General features: G+C 40.5%; 1 protein-coding gene across 1 annotated transcript in view; it reads left to right on the forward strand.

The window, feature by feature from the left end:
• The window catches only part of spty2d1 (SPT2 chromatin protein domain containing 1), a 39,395-nt gene extending 16,347 nt beyond the window's left edge, over positions 1-23,048 (forward strand). The window contains exons 2-6 of the mRNA XM_087996623.1: positions 5,012-5,126; positions 8,627-10,333; positions 11,825-11,981; positions 19,747-19,824; positions 21,660-23,048. Of these exons, the coding sequence (XP_087852749.1) occupies positions 5,012-5,126; positions 8,627-10,333; positions 11,825-11,981; positions 19,747-19,824; positions 21,660-21,753 (2,151 nt within the window). The 3' untranslated portion in view covers positions 21,754-23,048. The remainder of the gene's footprint in view (positions 1-5,011; positions 5,127-8,626; positions 10,334-11,824; positions 11,982-19,746; positions 19,825-21,659) is intronic.
• Positions 23,049-23,708: the final 660 nt, after the last annotated feature.

The following is a 23,708-nucleotide window of genomic DNA, read 5'->3' on the forward strand; positions in this document are numbered from 1 at the left end:
GCCCCTCATAATTTTGTAAGCCTCTATAAGGTCACCCCTCAGCCTCCGACACTCCAGGGAAAACAGCCCCAGTCTGTTCAGCCACTCCCAGTAGCTCAAATCCTACACCTTGGCAACATCCTTGTAAATCTTTCAAGTTTCACAACATCTTTCCGATAGGAAGGAGACCAGAATTGCATGCAATATTCCAACAGTGGCCTAACCAATGTCCCGTACAGCCACAACATGACCTCCCAACTCCTGTACTCAATACTCTGACCAATAAAGGAAAGCATACCAAACGCTGCTTTCACTATCCTATCTACCTGCGACTCCACTTTCAAGGAGCTATAAACCTGCACTCCAAGGTCTCTTTGTGCAGCAACACTCCCTAGGACCTTACCATTAAGTGTATAAGTCCTGCTAAGATTTGCTTTCCCAAAAAGCAGCACCTCACATTTATCTGAATTAAACTCCATCTGCCACTTCTCAGCCCATTAGCCCACCTGGTCCAGATCCTGTTATAATATGAGGTAACCCTCTTTGCTGTCCAATACACCTCCAATTTTGGTGTCATCTGCAAACTTATTTACTGTACCTCTTATGCTCGCATCCAAATCATTTATGTAAATGACAAAAAGTAGAGGACCCAGCACCGATCCTTGTGGCACTCCACTGGTCACAGGCCTCCAGTCTGAAAAATTACTCTCCACCACCACCCTCTGTCTTTTACCTTTAAGCCAGTTCTGTATCCAAATGGCTAGTTCTCCCTGTATTCCATGAGATCTAACCTTGCTAATCAGTCTCTCATGGGGAACCTTGTCGAACGCCTTACTGAAGTCCATATAGATCACATCTACTGCACTGCCCTCATCATTCTTCTTTGTTAATTTTTCAAAAAACTCAAATCAAGTTTGTGAGACATGATTTCCCACACACAAAGTCATGTTGACCATCCTGAATCAATCCTTGCCTTTCCAAATACATGTACATCCTGTCCCTCAGGATTCCCTCCAACAACTTGCCCATCACTGAGGTCAGGCTCACTGGTCTATAGTTCCCTGGCTTGTCTTTACTGCCCTTCTTAAACAGAGGCACCACATTTGCCAACCTCTAGTCTTCCGGCACGTCACCTGTGACTATCGATGATACAAATATCTCAGCAAGAGGCCCAGTAATCACTTCTCTAGCTTCCCACAGAGTTCTCGGGTACACCTGATTAGGTCCTGGGGATTTATCTACCTTTAACCGTTTCAAGACATCCAGCACTTCCTCCTCTGTAATCTGGACATTTTGCCAGATGTCCCCATCTGTTTCCTTACAGTCTGTATCTTCCATTTCCTTTTCCACAGTAAATACTGATACTAAATGAATATTTTGCATCTTCCCCATTTTCTGTGGCTCCACACAAAGGCCGCCTTGCTGATCTTTGAGGGGCCCTATTCTCTTAGGAGAAAGTGAGGACTACAGATGCTGGAGATCAGAGCTGAAAAATGTGTTGCTGGAAAAGCATAGCAGGTCAAGCAGCATCCAAGGAGCAGGAGAATCGACGTTTCGGGCATAAGCCCTTCTTCAGGAATGAGGAGGGTGTGCCAAGCAGGCTATGATAAAAGGTAGGGAGGAGGGACTTGGGGGAGGGTTGTTGGGAATGCAATAGGTAGAAGGAGGTTAGGGTGAGGGTGATAGGCCGAAGAGGAGGTGGGGGCGGAGATGTTGGGAAGAAGATTGCAGGTCAAGAAGGGGGTGCTGAGTCCGAGGGTTGGGACTGAGATAAAGGGGGAGGGGAAATCTGGAAGCTGGAGAAATCTGTATTCATCCCTTGTGGTTGGAGGGTTCCTAGGTGGAAGATGAGGCGGTCTTCCTCCAGGCGTCGTGTTGCCATGGTCTGGCGATGGAGGAGGCCAAGGACCTGCATGTCCTTGGTGGAGTGGGAGGGGGAGTTAAAGTGTTCAGTCACGGGGCGGTTGGGTTGGTTGGTGCGGATTTTCCAGAGGTGTTCTTTGAAACGTTCCACAAGTAGGCAGCCTGTCTCCCCAAAGCAGAGGAGGCCACATGAGGTGCAGCGGATACAGTAAATGATGTGTGTGGAGTTGCAGGTGAATTTGTGACAGATATGGAAGGATCCTTTGGGAACTTGGAGGGAAGTGGGGCGGGGAGGAGGTGTGGGCGCAAGTTTACCCTTTTGTCCTTAATATATTTGTAAACACCCTTTGGATTCTCCTTAATTCTATTTGCCAATGCTATCTCATGTCCTCTTTTTGCCCTCCTGATTTCCCTCTTGAGTATACTCCTGCTGCCTTTATACTCCTCTAAGGATTCACTCGATCTATCCTGTCTATACCTGACATATGCTTCTTTCTTTTTCTTAACCAAACCCTCAATTTCTTTAGTCATCCAGCATTCCCTATACCTACCAGCCTTCCCTTTCACCCTGACAGGAATATACTTTCTCTGGATTCTTGTTATCTCATTTCTGAAGGCTTCCCATTTTCTAGCCATCCCTTTACCTGCGAACATCTGCCTCCAATCAGCTTTCGAAAGTTCTTGCCTAATACCGTCAAAATTGGCCTTCCTCCAATTTAGAACTTCAACTTTTAGATCTGGTCTATCCTTTTCCATCACGATTTTAAAACAAATAGAATTATGGTTGCTGGCCCCAAAGTGCTCCCCCACTGACACCTCAGTCACCTGCCCTGCCTTATTTCCCAAGAGTAGGTAAAGTTTTGCACCTTCTCTAGTAGGTACATCCACATACTGAATCAGAAAATTGTCTTGTACGCACTTAATTCCTCTCTATCTGAACCTTTAACACTGACAGTCCCAGTCTATGTTTGAAAAGTTAAAATCCCTGACCACAACAACCCTATTATTCTTGCAGTTTGTTTCTTACAAGTTGATCTCCTTACAAGTTTGTTTCTCAATTTCCCTCTGTCTATTAGGGGGTCTATAATACAATCTCAATAAGGTGATCATCCCTTTCCACCCAAATAACTTCCCTGGATGTATTTCCAAGAATATCCTCCCTCAGCACAGCTGTAATGCTATCCCTTATCAAAAATGCCACTCCCCCTCCTCTCTTGCCTCCCTTTCTATCCTTCCTAGAGCATTTGTATCCTGAAACATTAAACTGCCAGTTCTGCCCATCCCTGAGCCATGTTTCTGTAATTGCTATGGAATCCCAGTCCCATGTTCCTAACCATGCCCTGAGTTCATCTGCCTTCCCTGTTAGGCCCCTTGCAATGCAATAAATGCAGTTTAATATACCAGTCCTACCTTGTTCCTGACTGTTTGTTTGATGCACATCTATTCTCAACTGTACCAGTCTCAGACTGATCTCTTTCCGCATTATCTCCCTGGGCCCCCCCGCCCACCCCCCTCCCCCCCCTTACTAGTTTAAATCCTCCCAAGCAGTTCTAGCAAATTTCCCTGCCAGTATATTGGTCCCCTTCCAATTTAGGTGCAATCAGTCCTCCTTGTACAGATCACCTCTACCCCAAAAGAGATTCCAATGATCCAAAAATGTGAACCCTTCTCCCATACACCAGCTCCTCAGCATGCATTCATCTGCTCTATCCTCCTATTCCTGCCCTCACTAGCTCATAGCACTGGGAGTAATCCAGATGTTACTACCCTTGAGGTCCTCCTTTTTAAATTTCTGCTTAACTCTCTGTAATCTCCCTTCAGAATCTCAACCATTTCCCTTCCAATGTCGTTGCCCCTCTCCCCCGTGAGAACATTCTGCACCCTCTGAGACATCCTTGATCCTGGCACCAGGGAAACAACACACCATTCTGCTTTTTTTCTGCTGGCCACAGAAATGTCTGTCTGTACCTCTGACTACAGAATCCCCTAACACAATTGATCTCTTGGAAGCCGACGTACCCCTCGTTGCATTAGCGCCAGTCTCAATACCAGAAACTTGGCTGTTCGTGCTACGTTCCCCTGAGAATCCATCACCCCCTATATTTTCCAAAACATCATACCAGTTTGAAATGGGTATATCCACAAAAGACTCCTGCACTAGCTGCCTACCTCTCTTACCTTTCCTGGAGTTAACCTATCTATGTGACTGTATCTGAGATTTTCCCCCCTTCCTATAACTGCCATCCATCACATACTGTTGCTGTTGCAAATTCCTCATCGCTTCTATCTGTCTCTCCAACCGATCCATTCGATCTGATAAGATTTGCATCCAACAGCATTTATGGCAGATATAATCCGCAGTAACCCTTAAACTCTCTTTAAACTCCCTTTAAACTCCCACATCTGACAAGAAGTACATATCATTGCAAAGGCCATTTTTGCTCCTTCACAATCTACACACCCAGAAAATAACACCGTCTTATTCCTCTACAAAACACTGCACCAGGTTAAATTAAGAGCTATGGCATATATTTTAAGTTTAAATCAAGAGACTTATCTCCAAAAACATATAATCAAGAAAGAACCCACTGTACTCACTACTACAGTCTTTCTCTTGGACAGACTTAAAACAACAACTAACTTATCTGATTCTGTGTTGTAAACTTCGCCCAAACCAGTTCCTCCAAGATTAGTTGTGAAATTTACTGTTTGTTCATTTTTCCAGATGCACTCCGATGTCCAGCGACACATGAATTCAAAAACAGCAAAAGCAGTAACTGTGCAGGTTCTCTCTCTCTCTCTCCTGCACTGTCCTCACCATGTGCTTAAATAAATAAAAATAAAACTTGTTTGAATAAATGTTTTAAGCTTTTTTTCAAAACCAGTAGTACCTCTCATTACAATGAAATTGGATCATTAACATCTTCGGGGTTATACTTAAATTCAGAATTTGAGATTTGACTGCTGAAAAGCTAGAACTGACTTCTACTCAAGATGTATGAAAGGTGATGTTTTTTGGCAAAATATCACATGGATAGCTTGATACTGTTTATACCTAGATATTTACTTTACATTACAATACTAACAGCCACCATTCTCCAAAGATGTAGCTGGGCTGATTTCTACTTGGCATCTTATTGCCATTTTCTTTTTCCTCTTTTCCTAACAGAAGCGTTACAGTTTGTCAGTGAAACCTCTGAAGAAAAAGCCACAAGTGAAAGTGGTTCAATCCACTGCGGTGCAAGCATTCCTCAAACGCAGAGAAGAAGAGTTAAAAAATAAAGGTATGCTAATAATTAGTATTTGACTTCTATTGTAACAAACCTCCTGCTACATTTTGTTCAGCTGTCTGCAGTGCATTTACCAGCCTCAAATAACTGATATTTGAGGATAGAAATCACGAGCAAATTTGAGAACTGGTAGGATATGTTAGCAGTGTCATTCAAAGCAGCAAAATAGTTTTTAATTGTATCATAGTTAAATAGAAAAAGGTGTTGTCTGTGCAGGTGCTATACTTTTTCCTTTCCATCTCCATTGTGGGTGCTAATTCATGCCAGTTTTACTGGCAATTGCCCTAAAGAAGCTAAAGTTGCCAGAGTCCTTGAGGGCCATAGAGCTGCTCTGTCATTACAGTCAGCTGGTGGTGAGTTTAACTTGAAAATGACCATTCCTCTGGTGAGGTTCAGAAGGCAGGATCTTCACAGTTACCTCTGCCAGTGTGGGAATCGAACCTGCGCTGTTGTCATCACTTGGTGTCACAAACCAGCCATGCAGCCAAGCTGTGCTACGACAGTCAAATGATAATAGGAGAGCCCCTTTAGTCGGACAAGTGAGGTGATTGCTCTATTAGGCCACCTAAGCCAGAAGATAGCACATCTAGGTAAGGCCCTCACCACTATTTAAAGAGGATAGGAGGGTTAAATTAGGAAATTGCAGATCTAGCAATTTAAGCACGCTGTAGGGAAGTTGCTAGAATCTGTCATTAGGGGCTGAGTGACTGACTTACAGAGCAAGGTTAGATCTCATGGAATACATGGAGAACTAGCCATTTGAATACAGAACTGGCTCAAAGGTAGAAGACAGAGGGTGGTGGTGGTGGAGGATTGTTTTTCAGACTGGAGGCCTGTGACCAGTGGAATGCCACAAGGATCGGTGCTGGGTCCACTACTTTTCATCATTTATATAAATGATTTGGGTGCGAGCATAAGGGTTACAGTTCGTAAGTTTGTAGATGACACCAAAATTGGAGGTGTATTGGACAGCAAAGAGGGTTACCTCAGATTACAACAGAATCTTGACCAGATGGGCCAATGGGCTGAGAAGTGGCAGATGGAGTTTAATTCAGATAAATGTGAGGTGCTGCATTTTGAGAAAGCAAATCTTAGCAGGACTTATACACTTAATGGTAAGGTCCTAGGAGCGTTGCTGAACAAAGAGACCTTGGAGTGCAGGTTCATAGCTCCTTGAAAGTGGAGTCACACATAGCTAGGATAATGAAGAAGGCGTTTGATATGCTTTCTTTTATTGGTTAGAGTATTGAGTACAGGAGTTGGGAGGTCATGTTGCGGCTGTACAGGACATTGGTTAGGCCACTGTTGGAATATTGCATGCAATTCTGGTCTCCTTCCTATCAGAAAGATGTTGTGAAACTTGAAAGGGTTCGTAAAAGATTTACAATGATGTTGCCTTGGTTGGAGGATTTGAGCTACTGGGAGTGGCTGAACAGACTGGGGCTGTTTTCCCTGGAGTGTTGGAGGCTGAGGGGTGACCTTATAGAGGTTTACAAAATTATGAGGGGCATGGATAGGGTAAATAGACAGAATCTTTTCCCTGGGGTGGTGGAGTCCAGAACTAGAGGGCATAGGTTTAGGGTGAGAGGGGAAAGATATAAAAGAGACCTAAGGGGCAACTTTTTCACACAGTGGGTGGTACGGGTATGGAATGAACTGCCAGAGGAAGTGGTGGCGGCTGGTACAATTGCAACATTTAAGAGGCATTTGGATTGGTATATGAATAGGAAGGGTTTGGAGGGATATGGACCAGGTGCTGGCAGGTGGGACTAGATTGGGTTGAGATATCTGGTCGGCATGGACGGATTGGACCGAAGGGTCTGTTTCCGTGCTGTACATCTCTATGACTCTAATATTTGAAGTAATGTAGGAAGTTCAATAAATAAGATTAAGGGATGATCTAATTGGGATGTTTAAGATGGTTAAAAGATTTGCCAGTAAATAGAGAACAAAAGTATATGCTTCTGGTTCTGATTCTGATCTGAGATAGCGTAATATTATTGGAGCTGTGTTGTCCACTGATGTAAGCATTAGTGAAAACAGAATTCTACAGCTGTTCTTTCCGCTGCTGCATTCCCTTTTTAAAAAAAAAAGCTCAATTGTAAATTTCAATACTATGATTGTTGTTTTTCAGACATAATTATTAAGGAATATGGAGCCAAGGCAAAGATGCAAATCTGATATGATTTTATTGAGTGGTGGACAGGCTGAATGACTTACACCAGTTCTTATATTTTTGATCTTAGCAGTGGTGATATTCTTCAGAAATAAAATGCCAGCAGTTCAACTCTTACTAGCTTCCTAGATCCAAATCAGTGACTTAGATGGCCTTTAGCATGTAATACTATCATTAGTTGTAAAGTTTGCACTGACATCAGGTCAACGGCTTGTGTGCCTGCAAGAAAATTCCAAACTCCATTCCATTTTAGCTGGTTTATGCAAACTGCCCATGAAAAAAAAGGCTGTAGTGTGAGAATAAGCAAGGTTAGTTCTGTTTTGTCAAATGGATGTAATCAATTTGCAAGACCAAACATCTGAAATTTGACCCTGTAAGTACAGATGCAATCTGACCTTCTGTTAAAAAGCGTACAAAAAATGTTTGAGAATCCATTTATTTATCGTGGTTTCTTATTCGTAATTTATTTGTTGCAAAACCGAACATCCCTTTCTATATTTGAGTAACCACTTATTTAACTTAGTTTAATCAAGTGGTTGCAGACTTTGAGAGTTCAATTGAAAAGGTAACTATTTATCTGGACATCTAAATCTCTCTGGAGCTGCACAGTTTCTTGCTTTTCTTTATTTCGTCAGTACCTATACTGTGATATATCCTGTTTGGGTCCAAAGTGGATGGCTTCTCACTTGTTTATATTGAACTTTGATTTTTCTAGAGTTTTGTCCAATCACATAATCTAGTAAGATCTCTTGGTAATTTGCATCACAGAATGATAACTCACACTAAAAATAATGGTTTATATTTAAAGCATTATGATCTGAAGTAATAAAGTCTGAGGAAAGTTTGAATAAGAAAATAATCTAGATGCTACCAAATCATTTAAAAACACTCGCGCTATTTAACACAATGGGCTATCCTCAACCTGAGTGTCCCGGCATTATTTCTTGGAGTTGTGTAGTGTTTCAGCTTGAAGTAATGATTGGCATTTAAAATAGAGCGGTAATGCAGCAGCTGGGTGATGACAATACTGGAACTCATTGGCAGGGCATAAGAGGGTTTTGGGTAGCAAGAAAAACCACAAGAATACTCCTGGTATGTGTTTATGTTTTTATTCTTAGAAAAAAGAATAACCATCCCTAGTAGTTGAGACCAATGTGTGAGGTTTTACAGTAGAAAATCAAAACGGCCACGATGCTGGTATTTGTAGCTGGTTTATTCAATATGCACATCAGAGTTTAATCTTTGGCTTTAATGGACTTACTGTACTCAGTGCTTTGTTCAGGGGCCAACTTCAAACCTTTAATTATTTTTAATGTAGATTTAGAAGAAAGACGGAGGAAGGCGGAGTTGCTTGCGAAGCGAGTTGCATTAAAACATGATCGTAAAGCAAGAGCGATGGCTACCCGTACGAAGGACAATTTCAGAGGCTATGATGGTATTCCTGTGGAACAGAAAAACAAAAAGAAAACTTCTGATGATGAGGCAAAGGACCAGATAATGGATGACTATAATGAAGATTATTACTATGATGAGGCACAGGGCGAAGATGAACTATCTGAAGTAGAGGATTCTGAAGAGTTTGAAGAACCTATGCATGAGAGACCAGTAAAACAGCAACACATGGAGGTACCAGTTAAACAGCAACACATGGAGGTACCAGTTAAACAGCAACACATGGAGGTACCAGTTAAACAGCAACACATGGAGGTACCAGTTAAACGGCGTAAGCATCAACACAGAGAGCCTGTGATATCAAGTAAGGAGCCTAAGAGACACTGCAAAGAACTTGAGACATCAACTAAGGAACCTGAACAATTGTTCAGGGAGGCTAAAAAATCTAAAGTTCCAAAGAAACCACCTTCAGCACCCATGAACTTCTCAGATCTCCTGAAGTTGGCTGAGAAAAAGCAGTTTGAGCCAGTAGAGCTAAAGCCAATTAAAAAAGTAGAGGAGAAGCTGTACACAGCAGAGGAACTGAAAGAAATTGAATTTTTAGAACGCAAACGACAAAAACAAAATGACAAAAGGAAACCTGAGAAAGAGAGCACTTTATCACATCCAACTAGCTCATCCAAGAAAGAATCTTCAACTAAAGACAGTAAAAACACAAAATTGGTACGAGACCCAGGAGAGAAACTTAATTTATTCAGAGAGAGTAACTCAGCAACATCTGTTCGTGGAGTTAACAAGAAGCCAAAAACTGCATCAAGTGAAAAACCTTCATCTTCAGTGTCTTACAAAACACCTACACAGGAAAAATCCAGGTCTTCAGTAGGAATTGGGCATTCTATTTCCAAAAATTCCAGTAGTAATGTTGGAAAACCTGTCCTAAACAGTTCAGCAAAATCTGGAATTAGCTCACAAACGCCAAGCAAAGGATTGAAACCTGGATCAAATGGAACTCATTCTGCAGTGTCTTCAAAAAACAGTCAGAGAAGAACTGAACTCTCAACTTCAGCCAGGAAAAATGATGGTTCCTCCATAAAGCATGAAAGGACAGGTGGTTCCAATGCATTGCACTCCAAAAGCACAAGTGACTCAGCTTCTGAGCGGTCCAAAGGTTCCAGTAACTTAAGTCAAAAACGACCAGCCAGTTCAGACCACGCACGATTGAGCAATTTGGGCCAACATAAATCCGGCAGTGCAATTAATTATGGAGCTTCCCGTCCCAACAAAATGGGAGGCTCAGATTCCATGCGACCTAAAGATACAAGCAATTCTGGACCGTCAAGGCAGAGTAATACATGTAACTCTGGGTCTGTGCAATCAAGAGGCATGAGTACATCGGTACGGGTAGCTAGTTCTGGATCAGAAAGGTCTGGAAATTCTTCTGTTTCCGTTTCTGGACGGCATCCAAGTACTGATGCTGGGCGACCTGGAAACAGAGTTGAAGTGCCAAAACCCAAATGTACTGTTGTATCAGAAACAATATCTTCAAAGAACTTCCCATCGCGTCCCAACAGTGGGCAGATGAACAATGTAAGATCAGCACCACCAGGCTACAGATCATTGGCACATCCATCAGGTACTTCTAATAGATAATATCAAATGTTGCTAAAAGGAAATAATTTGTATCTAATGTAGTGTTCAATCACTTGGAGCTTAGTAGGGGGAAAGGAAAGCAGACTTCGATAACCACTTTTTTCTTGACGGAAAACAAAATGCTAGAGATCGCAGCAAGTCAGGCAGCATCCATGGAGAGAAAGCAAGCTAATGTTCGAGTCTAGATGACTCTGAGCTGATGTGAACTGTGGAGGGGCAGCATTTACGCTATATTGTTGGGAGGAGGGGGAAGGAGGGGTGGTTGTGGTAGAGTGCTGGGGAAGAAAGGGTGTTGATAGTTCACAATTAAGTGATCGGATTATGAGGATGGCAGAACAATGGTGTGTCTAACTACCAGACTGGAAGGAACAGAAAGATGCACTGAGGTGTGGAGAGGGAAGAGAGGACATGGTGACAGAGAATGTAACTAGTAAAGCTAAAAGAAAGGGAAAGAATGAGAGTATGGTCACAATTTGAAGATGTTGAATTCTTATATTAAGTTCAAAGGTTGTAAAGTGCTCGATACTAAGTCCAGAAGGTTGTAAACCACCTTTTCTTCCCTGAGGTTGTATCTATTTTTCTGCCCGTTGAGATATTTAAATCGCTACATTGTAGCATACATGGTCATTCATCTGTTCACATAAATATTCCCATTGAGAATTACCATGAATCTTGACAGTGTGAATGAACCAAACTTTTGTAGATCCTTATATGTTTAGCCTTCTATATTGTAGGAAATTGAATTTTGCTATTAAGGAAAATTTGTGCATTCTCTGCTCATAATACAACAGGACTATGAGCAATTTGCTTTGAAACAAATATTGCCTCCAAGATTTTCTTTCAATGGGATCTCTTATGTACCAGTGAATTTGAGAAAATGTATGGGAAAACGAATTCAGAAAACAAAAGTAAATTACAGATATGCTTTCTCAATGTGGCTGCATGGGAATCTTTAGATTGGAAGACAATCGAAGTTCCTGCAAAGAATTTATAGATAAAGTCACCTTTACAGTCTATAGAGTCCATTATATTACACAGGCTAGAAGATGCAAGGTTCATTTTCTTTTCTTTGTTTGCTAATCTTAGCCAAATTAATAGCTAGCATTGTAATCTGGCCTCTGCCCTTTAGCTGCATTCAAATAGCTCAACTTGTACATGGGCCCTGCTGGGAAGCTGAGCAAGACTGCTGAGAAAGTACTGAATGTAGAGTTCAAAATGGCAGCTCTTTTGCTTGCTCTATTATTTGTTCTTGACTGATCTTTAGCGACAGTTAAAACTTGACAGGTGATGATATGCTCACATTCTGAAATGGTACAGTTTTGTCTGGAATTTATAGGGAAGCTATATATAAGGATCAAACAGACTTAGATTTATCATTGGGGGGGTTGAGAGATGTGGTGAACAGTGCCCATAACTGGCATTGTCAATATATGTATTGTAAAGTTGCATTAATTTTGTTTCTGTGCTGCACTAGCTCCTACAAGGCCACCTATGGCTATATCCTATAGGCGGAGACTGGAGGATGATGATGAATATGATTCAGAAATGGATGATTTCATTGATGATTCTGGGGTATCACAAGATGAAATCTCAAGACATATCAAGGCAATCTTTGGATATGACCGCACAAGGTAAGGCAAACTATACTGTGATGAATTGTGGAGAATATTTTTATAGGCATAGAAATGTGTTTGACTTTTGTAAGGACCATTTCCTTTTGTTTTTGTGTTCTTAAAAGCTATACACTCAAATGAAACAACTGTTTTTAAAATAAATGTTTGAAAGAGAGGGTGCAGCTTTGAAAGGAAGTAATCAGATACCCACGACAGACATTGTGAAGAACTATTTGAATGATAGAAGTACAGATTGTAGGTGATCCGGAATTGAGTTTGTACTGATGTAGTTGTTGTTGGTGATGAGTTTGATTGAATGGTCTGTGAACTAGTGACAGGCATCAATAACAGATCATTTGCTTGCCAACAACTGAGGTTGGTTCTCAGGATATTGAGCTGCTTAAAGCTGGAAACAACTTAGAGAGAGAGGAAAAGAAAAGTGCTGATCTTCTCCCAGCCCAGAACCTGCTTATTCTCTGCAGTGAGAAAACTCAGTTTAAATCTGAAGAAAAGCCTAAAGAACCTTCAGCCAGTTGCTGTAAACCATGACTTCTGAATTAATAAATCAAAGACATTAATCCAGTGCAGAGCAATGAGCCATATAGCCCCCTTTTGTGCTATATTAGTTCTGCTTATCCAAGTGAATCAGTAACTCTGTGGCTGGGTGGCAGGTTTGTACTGCAGAGTGATGCCAACGGCATAGGTTTAATTCACACACCAGCTGAGGTTACCATGCAGGACGCTACTTCTCAAACTCTTCCCCTCGCCTGAGGTATAGTGACCGCCTTAATATGTTACTGCAGTGTATCGTGTAGATGATGCACACTCCTGTGGCTGTGATGGTGATGATTGAAGTGCCAGTCAAGATGGCTAGTTTGTCCTGGATGGGGTCAAACTTCTTGACTATTGGAATTAGTTGTACTCATCAGATAAGTAGACAGTTCTCCATCACACTTTTGACTTGTGCCTTTGTATGTGGCAGACAGGCTCTGGAAAGGAAGTGAGTTAAATGTTGCAGAATTTCTAGCCCTGACTTTCTGTTGCAGTCACCATATTTAAATAGTTGCTGCCAATCAGTTTCTGGCTAATGGTTATCCCCAGAATCTTGATAGGGGGTATTCAGAAATGATAATGCCAAGGGTGATGGTTAGATTTTCTTATTTGAGAAGAGTATTGTCTGGCATTTGCATGGGGCGAATGACATTTGCCACTTATCAACTGAAACCCAATGTTGTCCAAGTCTTATTGCACATGGAAATGGGCTGCTTCAGTATCTGAGGAGTTTTGAATGATACTGAAAATTGAAATTCCCTCTCTGACCTATTGATAGAATGTACGTCATTGGGGTGAAGATGATTAGACCTGAGACAGTACCATGTAAAACTCCTCCAGTTGCTGAAATGATCAACCTCCAATATTCCCAACTTTCTTTCTTTGTGCTACATATGACTCAAATCAGTGGAGGGCTTATCGCCAATTCCCATTGACTTCAGTTTTTCTCAGGGTGCCACACTCAGTCAAATGCTGCCTTGATGTCAAACCGTTATTTCATCTCACCTCTGGAATTCAGCTTTTTTGACCACATTTGACCAAGGCTATAATAAGGTCAGGAGCCAAATGGCCTTGGTGGAACCAAGCTGCACATCAGCAAGCAGGTTATTCCTTTGATACTGCCACTTGTTAGCACTGTTAATGACTCCTTCCATCTCTTTATTAATGTTCATGAGTAGACTATAATTGACCAGGTTAAATTTGTCCTGCATTTTGGGCACACAACATACCTGGGTGGTTTTCCATACTCAGCTGCCAGCATCTTGTTTCGGGGACACAGAAAGTACTGAAGATTTATGGTCCAGAACTATGCTGAAATATTGTCAGGGCTGATTGCCTTTGCAACATCCCATGCCTTTAGCTGTTTCTTGATGTAAGGTAAAATGAATTGAATTGGTTGGAGACTGGAGTCTGTGAAGTTGGGGGCCTCAAGAGGACGCCAAAATGGATCATCCACTTGGCTCTTCTGGATGCAAATACTTCAACCTAGTCTATGTCCTGATAAGCAAAGCTTCCCCATCACTGGGAATGAAGATTATTTGTGGGGCCGCCTCCTATTATTGTTTTGTCAACTAGGAAATCATAGAATTCCTACAGTGTGGAAACAGGCCCTTTGACCCAAAAAGTCCATACCAACTCTTCAAAGAGTAACACACCCAAACCTATTCCCCTACCCTATTATTCTACATTTACCCCTGACTAATGCATCTAACTGACATATTCCAGAACGCTATGGGCAATTTAGCATCACCTGTTCACCTAACCTGCACCTGGAATGTGGGAGGAAACCAGAGCACCTGGAGGAAATCCACGCAGATACAGGGAGAATGTGCAAACCCCACTCAGACAGTCGCCTGAGGCTGGAATCAAACCCGGGTCCCTGGCACTACTAGATTTGGCAGGACTTCAGAACTTAGATCTGACCTTTGGTGTGGGATCACTTAATCCTGTCTATTGCCTGCTGCATTTGCTTTTTGGCATGCAAATAGTCCTGTTTTATAGTTTTAGCAGGTTGACGGCTCATTTTTTGGTATGCTTGATGTTGCTTCTGGCAGGGCCCACCATTCTTCATTGAACTAGGAACCTGGAACTATCTTCCCAAAAATGATATTGAGGCTAGCTCAATCGACATTTTGAAACTGAGTGTACTTTCAGGTCAGGGTATGAAGATATGTGAAACCAGGTGAATGGAGTTGAGGTGTAGATCAATATAGCTGAAAATGTGTTGCTGGAAAAGCGCAGCAGGTCAGGCAGCATCCAAGAAGCAGGAGAATTGACATTTCGGGCATGAGCCCTTCTTCAGGAATGAGGAAAGTGTGTCTAGCAGGCTAAGATAAAAGGTTGGGGGGAGGGGCGTTGGAAATGCGATAGGTGGAAGGAGGTCAAGGTGAGGGTGACCTCCTTCCACCTATCGCATTTCCAACGCCCCTCCCCCAAGTCCCTCCTCCCTACCTTTTATCTTAGCCTGCTGGACACACTTTCCTCATTCCTGAAGAAGGGCTCTTGCCCGAAACGTCGATTCTCCTGCTCCTTGGATGCTGCCTGACCTGCTGCGCTTTTCCAGCAACACATTTTCAGCTCTGATCTCCAGCATCTGCAGTCCTCACTTTCTCCTTGTAGATCAATATAGTCTGATTGAATGATAAAACAAGGTTATGAAGCTAAATTGCCTCCTTTGTTCCTATCACCTGAAGTTTTGTTAGGTAAAAGTATTGAACCCTTCCAGATGAGAAAGTTGTTTTTGCTCTTGCTATGTGCTGAGCTAGCTAATCTCGACTGCTATACTTGGACTTTGTACTTCTCAGTGATTGAGAAGTAAAAATTGTCCTGAATTCCTTTCCTGAATGCTGTTATATAACTGCTTCTGGGAAGTGCTTATGGATGGCATCTGATAAACTCAGGCTACTGCATGAGAAATGGATTCTAGGTTGAGATGCTGTCAAGTAGCCAATTCTATGTAATTGTTTTCTGAAACAACACTATGAGGAGATGAGTTAAGTTTAAAAAAAGGTAAAGTTAAATTGTTTAATCTGAGGTATTTCAGAAACCACATGCTGAGGAAAGAGCTATACCATATTCCTCCAGCTGAAGCAACACCAGTTATTGTGGTTTTCAAAGGAGGAACTCACTGTTCTGCTGTGTTATTTGTAATTCCCTTTTTTTATTTTCTGGTTTTACTGCAAAAGAATTATGACTTGACTATTTCTAATACGTGATGAAAACTGAAGACATTTGTCTCTCTGCAGGTATTTTAAAGTATCATATTGATAATAAATTATACATGTGTTTAGTGCATTGGTCCTGTTCAAGCTCATGCAGTCTCAGGAATAAAGCTGCCTTTCTGATGTTATAAGGATGATACTTGAAATGACTATGTATATTTGTACAATTAATGGTAAGGTCCTGGGGAGTGTTACTAAACAAAGAGACCTTGGAGTTGCAGGTACATAAGATAGTGAAGAAGACGTTTGGTATGCTTTCCTTTATTGGTCAGGGCATTGAGTATGAGTTTGGGAGGTCTTGTTGCAGCTGTTAAGGACATTGGTTAGAGGGCTTTTGGAATATTGTGTGCAATTCTGGTCTCCCTTCTGTAGAAAGGATGTTGTGAAACTTGAAAGGGTTCAGAAAAGATTTACAAGGATGTTGTCAGGGTTGGAGGGTTTCAGTTACAGGGAGAGGCTGAACAGGCTGGGGGTGACCTTAGAGGTTTGTATAATCATGAGGGGCATGTATAGGACAAATAGACAAGGTCTTTTCCCTTGCATGGGGGAGTCCAGAACTAGCCGATATATGTTTAGGGTGAAGGGGAGAAATGTAAAAGGGACCTAGGGGACAACTTTTTTTAATGCAGAGGGTGGTGCATGTATGGAATGAGCTGCCAGAGGATGTGGTGGAGGCTGGTATAATTGCAGTATTTAAAAGACATCTGAATGGGTACATGAATAGGAAAGGTTTAGAGGGATATGGGCCAAGTGCTGGCAAATGGGACTAGGTTAGGTCAGGATATCTGGTCGGCATGGACGAGTTGGACCGAAGGGTCTGTTCCATGCTGTACATCTCTATGACTCTTTGATATCCCTCTAAACCCTCTTATTCATAAACCCATCCAGATTGAGCATTTTCAATTCAGTTCATAGTTGCTGTAAGTTAACAACAGGGGTCACAGTCTAGTGAGATGAGTTAGGCCATTTAGGACTGAAATGAGAACTCTCTTCATCCAGTGAGTGGTGAGTCTGTGGAATTGTATGCCACAGAATATGATTGGGGCCAACGCATTGAATTTTTTCAAGAAAGACATGGATTTAGTTTTGAGGTTTAAAGAGATCAAAAGGTATGGGCGGAAAGCAGGAACAGTGTACTGACATAGACTATCACTATGATCATATTCAGTGGTGGACCATGCCTGCACAGCCGACTCCTGCTATCTTCTGTGTTTGTCAAGGTTGATTTCCTCCAGAGATAACTACTATCAAAATCTTAATATTTAATGTACCGCAGAATGTTATTAGAGGAAGGTTAGAAACAGAAAAGGCTTTAGTTACTTTTTGCAACTAATCTTCGAAGTACTTGATAGAAGAATATTACGAGAGCTTTAAATCATTCTGTATTTTTATCTGAGCACACATACTCGATTTAAGTATTGTTTGCCAGAATGTTTTCTTTTGTTTCATCCTCCTGAATAATGCAATATCTGGGACGTTGACTAACTATCTACAAACCAGGTGCTTAGCATAAACTGAGAGGTACAATATTAACATGGCTTAAGCAGAACTGAGAACAAGGCCACCCATCTTCAGTATCAATGGATTTGAGTTCCACTGGATTAACTGACAGGATTAGAGCTCGGTATACAAAACTACAAAGAGCTGGGAATCCACAACACATACTGACTTAGTTATTTTGGGAGGAAGACAGTGATGTGATCATGTCACTGGATTAATAATCCAGAAGTTGAGGCTAATTCTCTCTAACAGGAGTAAGCCATTCACCCCGTTGAACTAGCTGATCAAACACTTCATTGTCCTTTGCTCCCTAAGTCCTGTATGCTACTGGCAATCAGAAATCTATTAATCTCTACCTTAAACCCACTCAGAGACTGAACCTCTGCAGCTCTCCGTGGTAGACAATTCCAAAAGTTCATAACCCTCTACATAAAATAATTTCTCCTTTATCTCCAATCTAAATGACAACCCCCCTTATTTTTAAACTGTGCCTCCAGTTTTAGACTTTTCAACCTGAGGAAATATTTTAAACATTGAGTTACAGGGAGAGGCTGAATAGGCTGGGGCTGTTTTTCCTGGCGTATTGGAGGCTGAGGGGTGACCTTAGAGGTTTATATAATCATGAGGGACATGGATAGGATAAATAGACAAGGTCTTTTTCCTTTCTTATAAGTCTACCTTATCTATTTCTTTAAACATTTTGTAGCTTTGATCCTGAAGTTGTCCTTACCCCAGCTTCTATTACAACTCTCTATTTTCACTTGTAAGGTCCCCCAAGTCAGTTGCTACCCCTGCTGTGGGCTGATTCCCATTTTGCTTCTACTATCACTTCCTTTCTAATGCTGCCCTTCCCCAATACAGTTCCTCTCCACCACCAACCCCTCCCCACCCCCCCCCAACCCCACCTCTATTCTTATGTTTAAAATCTCCATAGGAAGTTTCACTGCCTTCTTGTGCTTCCATTCAAAACTTACACTAAAGTCCTTGGTTCTACCAAGTGCCACTGTAGGTGGTTCTGGACTTCAGTTGCTACATGCGTTAACCAATTACAGCCACGAGATGGAGCCTTGTGTTATGAAGTTGAAGGTGTGTACTATACTTTTGAGAGAATGAAAGCTGTTTTGCTTGCAGGTTTCTGTCATGTGACTGACTGGCAGTCTGAGTGTACTGGAAAATTGAAAATGCCTATTGGAAAGATGTTGTGAAACTTGAAAGGGTTCAGAAAAGATTTACAAGGATGTTGCCAGGATTGGAGGATTTGAGCTATAGGGAGAGGCTGAATAGGCTGGGGCTGTTTTCCCTAGAGGCTGAGGGGTGACCTTATAGAGGTTTACAAAATTATGAGCAGCATGGATAGGGTAAATAGGCAAAGTCTTTTCCCTGGGGTCGGCGAGTCCAGAACTAGAGGGCATAGGTTTAGGGTGAGAGAGGAAAGATCTAAAAGAGACCTAAGGGGCAACTTTTTCACGCAGTGGGTGGTACGTGTATGGAATGAGCTGCCAGAGGAAGTGGTGGAAGCTGGTACAATTGTAACATTTAAGAGGCATTTGGATTGGTATATGAATAGGAAGGGTTTGGAGGGATATGGGGCGGGTGCTGGCAGGTGGGACTAGATTGGGTTGGGATATATGGTTGGCATGGAGAGGTTGGACCGAAGGGTCTGTTACCATGCTGTACATCTCTATGACTCTATGAACATTTATTTTCTGAATAGCAAATGTCTGAAATAACATAACTCTAGATTTAACATTGATTTCTATGGGACTCTGATTCATTTGAAGTTGATTTACTGAAAATCTCAATTTTTAATAAATCAACTTCAGCTGTAAATGAGGACCTCTTGCATAAATAATTTAATAAGACATTGTCTAGTAGGAAGAGGACTTTCAGTTTTTATTCAATGAATTTAGTAATTGGTACATATAATGAATTATAAAATCTTACTGATAATGTTAACTCATTATACTTTTGTGGAGCCAAATATGATGCCAAAGCAACTGGGAGGTATTCTGTCCATGAGATTATTTAACCCTGTTTCAAGTCCATAGAATGAAAATCTGATCATTGACTATAAGGATTTTAATTCAGCTAATTTAGTAGCAATTACTGGTTTGGACTCTTTCAAATTCACTTCAGTGAATATTAACACACAGCACAAAAGTATTTCTAAAGTTGACATTAATGGCAATCTCTGGCAGAAAGCCCAAGATAACTAGTGTGACTAGTCATTGAAGCTGGTGAAGGTAAGGGAGTATTTTTATGATCATTTGACATGGGAGTACTGGAAGTTGACTCAGGTTGAACTCGAATGCCTATCATTTTGTTCCAAGTATTATGTATTCACACCATAGCACTGTCAATATGTTGCAAAACAAGCAGTAATAAAGCAAGAATTAAATTTCATGGTATAAAGCTACTCATGCACAGCCATTTTCTACTGTGCAAAGATTGAAAAGCATTTGTAATCTGATGGTCCCAGTGAGATTTTTGAGCATTGTTTTATGTTACAGGTATAAGGATGAAAGTGACTATGCTTTGAGATACATGGAAAGTAGCTGGAAAGAACAACAGAAGGAAGAAGCCAAAAGGTAAAATCTCAGCATTGGTACTGCTCCAGATCCTACCTGGAACCTGTGTTGCTGATGACTTTCCATGCTTAACAATAGTCTCTAAGCTTGTCATTCACAGCTTTCTCAGCCTTCCAAGAGGCATATCATTTATTCTTGTGTTGTAACTGATGGCATTAATTTATTGCAAAGACAGATGTATTCAGTGCTTAACTGCAGAGCACACACATTGTTTAATGGTATAGTCCACAATTTAAATGGGCCAAGCTTTTGTCTTGGCAATGTCCCCTCTTTTTGAGCTATAATTCTGTTGGGGTAGTCCTTTATTTGGGTACAGGTTGTCCTTTTGTAGCTTGCTGAAGTGGCTGTTCAAGTGTAAATTTCAGCAGTTTTGTTAGAAACATATGCAAAAACTCAATTCAGATAGCAGATTACTGGATAACCATTAGAACCAGTGTTAATCTGTACCTTCCTAATTAGAAAGCTCCATTGTCACTCTAGCTGATTCAGCACCAAGCTGCGGTGAATTGGTTTAATGTTTCACCAGCTGTTAAATTGATTACTTAGACTTTTGTGAAATCTCAGTATAAAGAATTGAGTAACTAAGATTATTGGGCCCAATCTAATACTTCATATTTATCTGTAATTGGGTTACTTAAAAGCTGTTCTTTAATGGAGCACATCAGTTTTCTTACGAGTTGTCTGTTGTACAAGTAAACAATGAGCTACTGGAAAACCTGTTCTCCACATTTTGTTCATGCTTCTCATGCCTGTTAGCAGAAGCACACAGCAAAATCTCTAAGACTGATCCTTTCAGTTTTGGAATTGGAAGTGGAGTGTACATGAAATGGAGTGTGGTACATACCCCTTAGTTTGACAAAAATCTGAACCGAGTAATGTGAGATGCCCACTCATTAGCGTCTTGGTGTCAAGCATTGTTATTTTTATGACTGCAACAAATTAATCATTTTGCCTTTTGCAAATTGGTTTTAATTTTTATGAACAGGCAAACTTGCGTTTGCACAGTGCCTTAGGTTCTTGGGTGTGCCAAAGTACTTTGTATAATCACTGCTAGGTAGGTGAATACAGCAATAAGATAAACAAGTAAGTCATTTGTTTAGGTTGAAGAATAAGAATTGATCAATATATGAGGGGAGATTGCCTGTTCTTCAAACCATACATGGGATTTTAACCAAAAGATGGCACTTCTATCAATGTATTGTCATAGAAACATAGGATCTTGCATTACAGTAAGTGACCATTTAGTCCACAATATTTCTGCTACTCAGAAGTTTAATTCACCCTATTTCCTTGCTTTCTCCACAGTTCTGAAATATTTGCCTCTTCAAGTATTTTATCCAGTTCATTTTTAAAAGGTCCTCCTCTTCACCTTTTTCAAACCGAGCATTCCAGATTTTTAGAACTCGTCAAATTATGTGCTCAGATCCTGGAATATTAGTTCATTCCATAGACAAAGATGAGCATTCTATTACTGAACTTGGTGACATTTCACATTTTAATAAGGCTTCATATTAAAACTGAAATTGCTATTGTAATGGCCTATAATAATATGTTTGCCACAGAAATGCTTTTAGTGTTTTGTAGTCTGAAGTGTTCCAAGAAGCTTATTATGAAAGTAAGTTTTTGAAGGAACAACTTTCTTAGTATTAGTAACTTATTTAAATGTAGTAGCATTTGAAACTTTAGAGTTGCAAACTAATGGCATTAAACTACCTTTGTCCTTAAAAATGGACACTCTGGAGGATCTGAAAGATGGTAGCAGGAGGTGGAAGAATTTTGAAGGAAGAAACCAAATGTTTGCATTTTATAAATTTTGAGCCTCTTTCTCTCTGCAGCTTGCAGATGGGTATGATGGAGGATGCAGAAGAACTGCAGAAAGAGGAAGAAGAACTGAGAAGGAAGATGAAAGCTAAGAAACGAAGGCTTTAATTCATTGAAAAAAATCACAAAACATTTATTTATTATATTTATATACAAAATCTGGTTATTTACAAAAAGTAATATGCACTAAAGTAAAGAATTTGCTTTGTGAACTGTGGAACTCATTAAGCTGATTGACCAATTCAATAGAAGATATAAGTTAGCATTTAAATAGGTTGCTGGTAACTGGAGTAATTTTACATAATTGTATGGTCCATCGCCAATTTCTTTTCAGTTCCTAGATCTGCTGTATTGGATAAGGTCACATAACAGCAAATTTGCTCTTTCATTCTCTATTCCATAAATTTTAATTATGGAGCCAAGGACTTTGGGTGCTCCAAAGTATTGATATGTATAATGTTAATGTTTTTTGCATTTCAAGCTTAAAGGCAAAACCATTTTGTGCTTTAAAGATTTACCATCAATTATCATTCGACTTTCTACTGGATGCCTCTGGTTGATTTAAAAATTTGATTTTTTTTTCCCAGCTTCATTTTTGTTCGAGATGGATGATGTGGCACATTAGCCATGGTCTCTGTCTCGCATCTGAATTCAAATTCATCCCAGGCTCATGGAAGAAATGGCTCCTCTGTCTCCTGGCCAAATGTAAAATGAGTTTAAGTTCCCTCATTACATGAGCTTACAGTACATAACTGCTTCCTGTTTCATGCAGCAGTCACCGATATCCCATAATGTTTCAAGTGGTCAATGGAAAAATATTAAAAGATCGTAAGACTATTTGGCTTATTGAAGCAGATCCTTATAAATCTCAAATGTAGCAACATATGGACTTTAAATGATTTTTTTGTTTCCATTATGCTGTCTCGTGGATTATTCCAAACCATGATATTTTTGAGCGAGGACATTTTTCCTAGCAACTATTTTAAATTTAGTTTTCACTATTTTAATTTTGTCCTCTGGTCCAATTCCCTAATTTTGCTGCTCATCTGTGATTGAGGCTGAAGACACATTGGTGAAATATTATAGAATGCTTTTCTCTGCATCCAACTGTGCCATACCTCCTTTGGGCATGCTTGATGCTGGCAATAGGTGCCTGAAATGGAATGGCACTTTCCCATCACCTTTGAGCACAATATTTTCTGAAACCAAATAGGTTACTGTTCTCTGAAGTGCGATTTGTTCAAACCTATATGCTAGGTTTGCGATTGAAAAGGTTAAAGATTACAGTTGAATAAAAGTATAATAAAATACATTTTGTAATTTTTTGAGAATATTGCAAGTACAGACTCATTAGATGTAATTGATACTCTGTACAATAAATTTTTATCACATAGTTTATCATATTATCTTGTAATATCTCCTCTTTTAGTCATCTTAAACAATTTTGATCATTTATACACATTTAAATTGGTGCAACATATTGTTACATGATTGACTCATTCACCTTGAGTATGTTTTTTCAGTGTGGAATGATATTCGATGGATGGTTTCCAAATGCATCTTGATGTTGGCAAATTAGTGCCAATGTATTGTTTTAGTAGAATATCATCACATTTTCAAAGTATATTTGGATGGCAGTGGTCACTAAGAGCTAAACTTGTGGGACATTGGTTCAGTTTTAACAGCACAAAACTATTGTTTTCAATACAAGGTTCACTGGCTAGGTGAAAACTCGCCCCATAGCATTCTCTCTCTCTGTCTTTCCCTGTACCTTTTCCCACTTTCATCTAAAAGTAGGGTGAAGGATATCAAATTGATGCTTAAAAGGTTAATTTGCATTACATTTCTGCACTGACCGTGCTATTTGAGGACGTTTTGTTCAATGTACCAATGCTTTAAAAGGGCCATGGTGTTACTGTCTACCTATCTTTTGACCTACCTAAAAATGGCATTTGCATTGTTTGAACAACATAGGATTCAATGGATGTTGCTGTCATAGGGCAGATATTAGCCTAGGATCAATAGTCATTTTGGAAGTCAAGAAGGGTTATCTGTTAATTTAT

The sequence above is a fragment of the Chiloscyllium plagiosum genome, unplaced genomic scaffold (genome assembly GCF_037043375.1).
Source record: "Chiloscyllium plagiosum isolate Xiang-an unplaced genomic scaffold, Cpla_swu_hap1 HiC_scaffold_18, whole genome shotgun sequence".
Taxonomy (NCBI): Eukaryota; Metazoa; Chordata; class Chondrichthyes; order Orectolobiformes; family Hemiscylliidae; genus Chiloscyllium; species Chiloscyllium plagiosum.